This window comes from Rhea americana, unplaced genomic scaffold (assembly GCF_003343005.1).
Source record: "Rhea americana isolate MKP2758 unplaced genomic scaffold, rheAme1 scaffold_24, whole genome shotgun sequence".
Taxonomy (NCBI): Eukaryota; Metazoa; Chordata; class Aves; order Rheiformes; family Rheidae; genus Rhea; species Rhea americana.
The window spans coordinates 2,954,845-2,964,324 of record NW_028186357.1 but is presented as its reverse complement, the minus strand read 5'-3'; the positions used below and the strand labels follow the sequence as shown (position 1 = coordinate 2,964,324).

General features: G+C 36.0%; 1 protein-coding gene across 1 annotated transcript; it reads left to right on the top strand.

Moving 5' to 3' along the window:
• Positions 1-103: 103 nt before the first annotated feature.
• On the top strand, positions 104-9,419 carry CENPN (centromere protein N). The gene is made up of 11 exons (XM_085306424.1): positions 104-153; positions 510-691; positions 1,679-1,724; positions 2,478-2,534; positions 2,819-2,895; positions 4,465-4,641; positions 5,273-5,374; positions 5,884-5,941; positions 6,387-6,499; positions 7,961-8,084; positions 8,554-9,419. The coding sequence occupies exons 2-11, from the start codon at positions 521-523 to the stop codon at positions 8,667-8,669; spliced, it is 1,041 nt and encodes a 346-aa protein (XP_085162550.1). The 5' UTR covers positions 104-153; positions 510-520; the 3' UTR covers positions 8,670-9,419.
• The last annotated feature ends 61 nt before the right edge of the window (positions 9,420-9,480 follow it).

Genomic DNA, 9,480 nt, shown 5'->3' with positions numbered 1-9,480 from the left:
GCCGGGGCGGGGGGCGGGAGGCGGGGCTTCCCCTGATTGGGCGGCGCGGGCCCCGTGCGGCGCCGGATTGGGCGTTTCGAAGGGCGGGCGGCGCGGGGCGGTTGGCGCGGCGCGCGCGGCTCGGTTCGGCGCGCGGCGCCTGAGGCGCGGCAGGTGAGCGGGGCTGCGGCCTCTCCTCCCTCTCTCCCCGCCGGGCCGATGCCGGCCGTTGGGGGGGGCGGCCTGAGGCCCTCAAGCGCTAGTCAGGGCCCCCTCAACGCGGCTGGACGTGGGCTTGTGGCCCGGGGAACGGCAGAGGGGCCCTGGGTTTCCGCTTGCTCCCCTCCTGCTCGCTGCTGGGGGCTTGGCGCTGAGTCCTCAGCCCCGGGAGACACGAATTTCTGCCCSTATCGCGCTCAAGAGCGATGCTGATGCTTTGCCAGCTTAGACACAGCTTTGTACGCCTTACAAAGTCGGGAAGTCTCCTGAGCCTCCCTGTACAGAGGGTTTTTTAAAACTTTGCTTCTCAGGTGGCTTCATCATGGAYGAAACGGTTGCCGAGTATATCAGAAGAACCGTGCTTAAAATCCCACGCGATGAGATCAAGACAATGCTGCAGGCGTGGGGCTTCCTCTCCGAGACACAGCTGCAAACCTTAAACTTCCATCAGACAAAGGACAACGTTTCTCAAGATGTTGTTCAACTCTGCGAGGTAATCCTGCTCTTTGGGAATTGCCCGCGGGTGATACACAGGACACCGGTGCTGACACACCATCAAAAGTATTCTTGTTCTGAAGTGAGCTTTATTTGGCCATAATCCAGCATCGAATGGCACTTTGCAGACTAGCAAGTGTAAAGCAAAGCTAGCAATGAGAGTGACTTTGTCTAGTTGCTATGAGTGCAGGATTGGCCCTTGTGGAGTAGAGAAGTGCATGTTTTGAGCTCTGAGTTGCATAAGGTTATTTAAAGCTCAGTGTCTGAAACCTTTAAGAAATAAGGATATTTCTAAATTGTAAAAAGAAGGCCTTGATTAAGATGTTTACTCATTACATCATACTCCAGTGCTGATTTAAATATATTTAGTATGGCTAATGGTAGCACTGCTTTCTAGCTTTTCTTCAGTAGCATAAGAATGATCATGCCTGCTGCAAGCACCTTCTTATTTTGTTGTGTAAGCATATTCTCATTGCTGACTCTTAAAAAATACAGTATTTTGAGAGTTTCTGCAGTTTTGTATAGTAAGTGATTCTGTCTAGAGGTCTCGGGGACTTTAGTATATATACTTATGCTAATGGACATTTGAATTTGATAGAATTCTGCGCTGTCCCATGTGAAGTTAAGATAGGCTCTGTTTTCATTTTACTGTCACTTGTTTGTTTTGAGAGGATTTTTACAAGCAAGTTCAACATTTGTAAAATTCTTCTTGGCCGGAACTGCTTTGATTTTGCACACTGTAAACGAGCAGCCTTTCTGATGCTGTACTTATTGGTGTTTTGGGGAGTCTTCTTATAGTGTCATAGCCCAAATACGATAGATACAGTTATTAAGTGTAGTGTCTTAGAGGAAAGCATGCCCGCTATGGACTTCAGTGCAATCCAAATAATTTAAACTACCTAGACTGAGATTTTCATTTACTAAACAATGTGATAGAGTATTTTGGCATAGCAGTTCACTGTGTATTGTCATTTTTCCCTTTCAGGATAATTCTGCAGACATAAAGCAAGCAGCAGTCCTGGACATAATATGTAAGTAGAATATATTTGTTATTCACACTTTTTTATTTTTTCTGAGTATGTTGGTAACTCCCTTAATTACATAGCTATTGCTCTGTTGAGTGTACAGATGCATCTGGTGTAAACAGATTACATTTTAGATGCTGAATCTGATTTGATCTGTCTGCCTTTTTTTTWAAAAAAAAAGCAATAAGCTGCAAAATCAACAAAAGCRTATGTTTGGTTCTTCTGACTTCTAAATAATGTCAACTATGGTAAGTTGTATCCAGCACTTAGTTACAAATGTGAGAAAGAAGTTTGTCTCTAGGATGCACAGAACGCTAAAATCAATGCTATCTTGTTCCATATAGGGAGTGGCATATGTCGAAACCATCAGCAAATGTTCCAGATATAACTCCAGTACTGATTTATAACTTTGTTATATAATATTTTGAATTGCAATTTTAACAGTCTACATTTCTCAATTTATATTTAGACTGAATTTCAATAACTCTAGGTGAAATGCATCTTTAAACATTGGACTTCAGAGACATCCTTTATTAGCTGCTTAATCAAATTACAAAAGATTTTCCTATCCTTCTTAATTTAAAAAAAATGCTTTTAGGTTTACCACTAATGATAGCTTAAGAATGTTGAATCAATTATATTGTATTATTGGAAGTCATCTTTTTGAACTGGTCATAAAAGTTTCGTAAAATAATTTGTTTCTTTAATTACCTTTTAATATATATACTGTATTATCGGGCAATTCTTGTTTTTCCCTAGACAACCACATCTATTCAAACAAAAGAATGTGGAGTGTTTACCAGATGAACAAAACAGGTAGGTAAATATCTTTCTCTGATGTAATCTCACTGTTATTGTCCTTATCAATTTACTGCAGTGTTGCCTCATATGATATGTTTTAAATACAAACATAGTCTAGTATGAATTTTTCATTAGAGATATATCTAATGTTTTAATTAATGTTTTAATTTAATATAGGACCTGTCTTACAGAAAAATGTAACTTTTTTTCTACATTGTTTTGTTTCAGCCAAAACTGTAAAAACATTTTTGAATTAGTTTCTATAAACAGAATTCTTATCTCTTTTTCTTCTGTAACAGGGGAAGAAATGGATTTTTTTGATTTAAGAGATTTCAAAAAAAAGTTTAAAAGACGACTTCAGTCAACTCTGAAAAACGTAAGAATAAATCCATTCTAAGTGTTGCATGGCACTTGTGTCTTTTCTTGCCAACTGCTTCAAAACTGGTGTAAAACTATTAACTTTTGGAATGGTAGGGACTGCATGCGAAATAGGTAAAAACATTCTGTATATCTGTTCTAGCAGTGTTACAGGTTTGCTGAACTGAAATAAAATAAAACACAGATTTACCTCAAACTATGACACTGCCTATTCCAGGCTTCAAGAAATGCATTATTTTCTCTATATTTTCTGTTTATTTATTTATTTTCTATTTGAGTGTGCTTGTTGCCTAGGTGAGTTGGTATTGCTCTGTCCTGATATCCAATAATAATACATGAAAAAGTGTATCTGATGAAGCAGAATCTAGATGGAATTTGCAATAGTTAATTACTTCCATCAATAAGCAAGACAAGGGGGAGTTCTGTGGGGTTTTGTGTGTGTGGTTTTTTTGTTTTGTTTTGTTTTAGTTAGTTGCTACTTGGATTGGCAAGCAAAATTATGTCCATTTCATTTTCATTCTGATTTAAAGGTGATGTTTTGTAATTGCTCAAAACTGAAATTTTTGTTACATTATAATGACTGACATACCACTGTCAAGAATAGGAAGAGTACAAAGAAGTGGTAAGAAATGTCTGGGAAGGAGGTATGATCTCACTTTTTTTAGTGAGCAAGTTGCAGAGGCCTTTTCTTGCTGCAAGTACTTTTTAGCTCACCTGCTTTGTTTAGGGAAGGGAATAGAAGGTGCCTCTGCGTAATTAGTTGTGTTCCTTTTTTGACACACAAGGGATCTCCACTGACAAGAGTAGAGGGCAACAAATACAAATTGATCCAATAGATAATCATATCTAGTTCATAGAACCCTATTAAAACATTATATTTATCTTTTGTTTTAATTATGATAGCCCATGAAAATTTGAAGAGGTGATACTGGTCCACCAGCTCAAATAATTTGAGCCCTAGTTGAATTGAGAGCTTGATTGGCTGCGCCTGAAGCAAAGGGATTTTTTTTTTCAAGGTAGAAAGAAGCTGAAAATCAACCACAACTGAGTAGCAAAACTGCAAGAACAGGGAAGGAGATCTTCAAAATACTGACTATGAATTCATGACCTGTATTAGATATTAAACTCAGGTCTAAAATCAACAAATGTATCATAACTTTAATTTCTTGAAAATGAGACATTTACTAGTCCTCCTAAATACAAAGACTGTTTTTGTTGCATTGCTACTCTCCTAAAGGAGAAAATCAAGGATTTGTAATGAGYCATTTCTGTTCTCGTTGGTATGTGTCTTCTGAAAGGGCAAAATAAAGTCATATTAGAATTTGGGAGGTGATTTCTTTTTTTTCCCCCTCAACATGGAAAAAAAAGAAAAAAAAAAAAAGATTTCTCCAAATGGAATTTGATTTACAAACAATCCTGACCAAGCTAGAGGAATTTTTTTTCTTATTCAGGCAGTGGTGTACTGTTTGCGTTATGTTTGTGTATGTGAACACAAAGTTAGGAGGTAACAAAACATTTCTAGATATCTGAATGTGCAAGTAAATTGCAGTTTTTCTTTTTTGTTCAGGTTACCATCAACTTTAGGGAATATGAGGATAATGCAATCTGGATTAGAATTGCTTGGGGAACACCATATAAAAAACCAAACCAATACAAAACCAGCTATGTTGTATACCATTCACAGACCCCCTATGTCTTCATTTCTGCCTCAGTGCTTCGGAGCACCTTACCTCTGCTATGTCAGGTATAAAGTAAAACTGTATAATAGACCTTGACTCTACCAGAGTCTTGTAAATCTATAATTCTACTTATTAGTATTGAAGAGGATGGATAAAGTCATCGCTTCCCCAGAACCCCAAGTCATAAAGTAATTTTCTAATTTAAATAGTCACACACACACCCAATTCTTGATAAAAATGGGGCGAATATCAATCTTTATGACCTTAGAATAGTGAATAGTCAATATATTCAGTTATTGGGATCTTTGCTTATCTTGAATCTTTCAAACTTCTTAATAAAAATGTTAACTTCTGTAAATTGTCTCACAGAAGTTCAGGAATATTAAATCAATGCATTTAACCTTATGAACTAAGTGTATGAGCTCATCAGGGGAAAAGCTACTGATTAGGTTAAGTTTTTATTTATGTAGCAGACCTCCGTATTAGTTATTTCATTATCAGGCTGTTAATGCTATATAATTATCTAGTTAATCCCATGAATACCTTTAAATATTAATCTAATCTTAATAACAATAAAGGGCAGATGCTTACTCTAAAATAAAAACATTGCAATGTCTAGAAACAGTACAGTTTTCCATATTATAAACACAGTGTGATTATTAATGATGCTAAAATAATTTCAATTTTTGTTTAAAGGCACTGGTTGTTGCTTCCAATTACCATGACATCCGTGAAATGGAGCTTCGAAGTCACTGCTTAAACTCCCTTAAAGATATTGTATTTAAGAGATATAGCCAGGTGAGCCACTCCACAAGCTCATCCTAAGATGAGTCTTATTTCTTGTTTCAAGCCTAGTTCTTACCCCCTAGCAGGAGGGAAAATTCATCTCTTCCAAGAGATCATCATGTTACAGTAAATTGAACTACTGAAACGGACAGCTTTTCTACCTCAGTATCTTGAAGGTTAAACTTAGTCTAAACGTTGTATGACTGAATCAATTTTAGGACTTCTTAGTATAATTTCACTGGGATTGCTAGAGTAATGTTTTAGAAACTATTAGAATAGGTATTTACTCTATTTGTGCAAGTAACACTTCTAAAAGAGTAATGTTCATGAATATTGCAGAAGAATGGAAATAGTCTTCTCGAAGTTGGGCTTCCTGGCCTAGAGTAATTGTCAAAAAGTAGGGAGAATGCTTATTTTAAGAAAGAGAAATAGAAGGAAATTAGAAAGTTCTTTTCGGCTATAGACTCTAAAAGTGGAAGTGAGCTAGAAGTAAAGGATTAATCTTTTCCTCCTTCATTTAGACCTTCCAAACTTATTATCCAAGACCTCTACAAGAAAGGAACGTAGCCACGGAGAATGGTATGTACATTTTAAAATAAACTGCAGTTTCAGTGTCATTAGATATGTACTGAAAAAGAATCCTAGCTTATGAAGCAAGATTCCATAGGAAATATTATATTCACATTATATTGTCCATACTGGAGGAGTGCCGTAATATTGAATACCTCTAGGAGAGGTAGATATTTCCTGCTGACAGTCACCGGACACATGTGTTTTTGAAACCAAAAATAGGCAATACCTAGTATTTCCTTTCATATCAGCTTGTTTGGTTTTCTTAACAGGTAAGAAAGGAAAATGTGAAGCAGACAACTGGCTTATGAAAAAAGATTGTGATGAATTTTTTCAAATTCATTTCTATTTTTGTTGGAGCATTCACCTGATCAGAAAAAAAGCAGTATTGTATCAGCTGATAAGAGCTGTCTTTCTGATTTTCCTCTTCTCCTTCCTATCTTTTCACTTGTAGTAGATTTAAGGATAATTCAAGAAAACAGAAATGAAAAAGAGAGAATACAGAGAGTGAATCGTGAGGTTTTTGGTGATGGTCCCCAACCAAAACTTGAATTTGCACAATATAAGGTAGGAAAAGCAATCAAATTTTGTTTTTGTAGATTCATCAGAATCAGTTACATTAACTTGCAAATAAAGTACTTTGCAGCAGTATTGCTGCAAGCTTTCAGGTGGACATTTTAAACTAGTTAAAACTGGCTTTATAAAACAGATTTGCACTGGGATTTGGTCAGACCACTAGATGAAAGACTAGATTTTAAGTCTTTCAGCCATATGAACTAAGTATTTTGACTTATTTTTGTAGTAAAGCTTAAAAGAGTCAAAAAAGCAACCAACCTTCCCCCTCTATTTTTAAGCATGAGAAATCAGGGCTACTCAAAGTACATATAAAGCTCATAATACATGTTACAGCCATAATTTAATTTCTCAGGTGATGCACTGACTTTTTTTTGTGTGTGTGTGATAAATATTGGAAATTCTATTGGAAATTCCAAGAGCTCATTCTTAATGTTTTACTATATAATTGAAGAGGCTGTCTCTTTCAGCAGAGAATTGTTTGACACATGGTGGCACCCTCTGATATTAATAATAAAACATTATTCAAACCAAATCATGTTAACACTAAGAAATAATAGCAGATTGATTCTTCTTCTACTTCATAGTTAGCCTATACAGAGTTACCTGATAATTTCAGAGATAACAGGAGATTCATAAACTTTTTTAATGATGAAACTTATAGAACATAATTTCATTAACTAGTTAGTTGCTAATCATTTTTTACTTAACTTAAAAAGCAGTTTGAAGAAACAATCCAAATGATATCATGCTTGTTTGAAGAAACAATCCAAATAATATCATGCTTGTTTGAAAATCTTCTAATGTTCAAAGTAATACTTGATTCCATTTTCAACTTTTTTTCAGTTTGATATCAGTTAGTACTTTTTTTGGTCCAACCAACTTGTGCTAGTCATTTGGAGATTATTGTATGTGTATGGCTTTTGGTATATGGTGAGAAACTATTCATCTATGCTGTAATTCTGAAATGGAAAAAGTACATAAATTCGGGGGAAAAAAAAAAAAAAGGTGTGCTGTCTTATCTGGAATTATTTCTGTTCATTTCTGGTGCTAGGAAATTTGTTTTGTTTTTTGTTCTTAATTCCCTGTACACCCACTAGTTAAATTCTACAGAGTAATTTTGAACTAGATGTCTATTTAGAGAGAAAGTGACTAAGAAAATAACAGATCTATCATAACTGGGTTAAAACAGCTGTACTTCCCACACTGTTCTACAAACTACTAGGCATATAGCTCTACAGTGTTTGGCGCTCTCGGGTGTATCATGTCCTACAAAAAATGCTGAGGGTTGACAGTGACCTGGTTACTCAAAGTTTGAGAACTATACTGATACAAAACAATCAGTTTTTAAAATATAGATATAAGCTATTCTGTTTAATACCACATGTAGTTTGCAATAACATATGCATAAAATATATTCCTTGCTCATACTCACTGGAAATTCTGTGTTAACAGCTTGAGACAACATTTAAAAGTAATCCTAAAATGGATGTCTTGGATATAAAAGAGCCATTCAGATGTCTAGTCAAGTTTTCTAGTCCACATCTTTTAGAATCTCTGAAATCCTTGGCACCAGCAGGTAAGTGTTTCATCTCTGTAAAATGGATGAAAAATTCATAGTTAAATATTTCTATTGTCTTACATTCTGCTTGTATCTCACATAAGAGACCCTGCACAGTTTGTTTAGAAATATATAGGAATTTAGTAGAATAAAAATGTTACCACCATGCATCATAGAATCAGTGAGGTTGGAAGGGACCTCTGGAGATCATCTAGTCCAACCCCCCTGCTCAAGCAGGGTCACTTAGAGCATGGTAGACAGGGTTGCATCCAGGTGGGCCTTGAATATCTCCAGAGAAGGAGACTSCACAACCTCTCTGGGCAACCTGTTCCAGTGAAAACTGTAATCTTAATATATACCAGCTTGTTCTTAGAATTCTTAACTTGTACATAGATACTCGAGCTGTATTTTTAATTCTATACTGTTTATAAAATGTAAATATTGGCTGAGTTAAGCTAAAATTACCTGTTTCTTTTGCTCTCTCCAGGTCTGGCTGATGCACCACTTTCACCACTACTTACATGTATACCACAAAAAGCAAGGAATTATTTTAAAATTAGAGAGAGGAAAGGTTTCTTTCCAGGAAGCTTTGTAAGCCCTTAATTTATAGAAAGAATATAGAACTCATTTATTATTGGTATTAATCTAAATCATAATAAAGTTTAAAACAGATTTTTTTTAATTAATTTATTCTTTGATAATCCCTTAAATTTCTTCAATTGACAACTCTTTTGAGTTGTTTTTCCCCATTAGTCTTTAAAAAGTTAATTGTTAGATAATTTAAATGAAAAGCTGTTAGGAAAATTGAACAAGGTCCAGCAGTGATCATGATTATTTAAATTTTAAATGTGGTGATTGTTCTTAACTGTATCTTTAATAGCATATATGAAGTTAAAGCTAGCTAAGTCTAATCTAGATACAACAAGACATCTCCAGTTATTCAGTTTATTGTCATGACTAAGATACTCCAGGCAGCCTTCTTAGGCTCCAGCTCAGCAGCGTAACAGAGTGCCTGCCCCGTTTTGACCGTAGAGTACTCCCATTCAAACAGGGAGACTAACCCATCTGCCTCAGGTCAGGCACGTTGTAAGCTTGGCAGAAGATTGTGCTCTGAGGCTGTTGCAGACAAGTAGGGGAAAGGAGACATGACTCTTGAAATGCGGATGTCAGTAGGAAGTTTCCATCCAGCGATACCGGATGTTGATTCAGATCCAGTGTCTTTGCTGGCCAAGTGCAATATTCAAGGATGAATACCTATATAAAAAGCCAAATTCTGTCTTTTCTGTTTGTATTAATATCTTAGAAATTTTATTCTAGAGGAACACAATAAAATTGGCAATAACTTTGTTTTGAGGAAGTTGTGTTTTAGAATGTGTACTTCATTAAAGATTTCATCCTTCTGCAATCCTGGCAC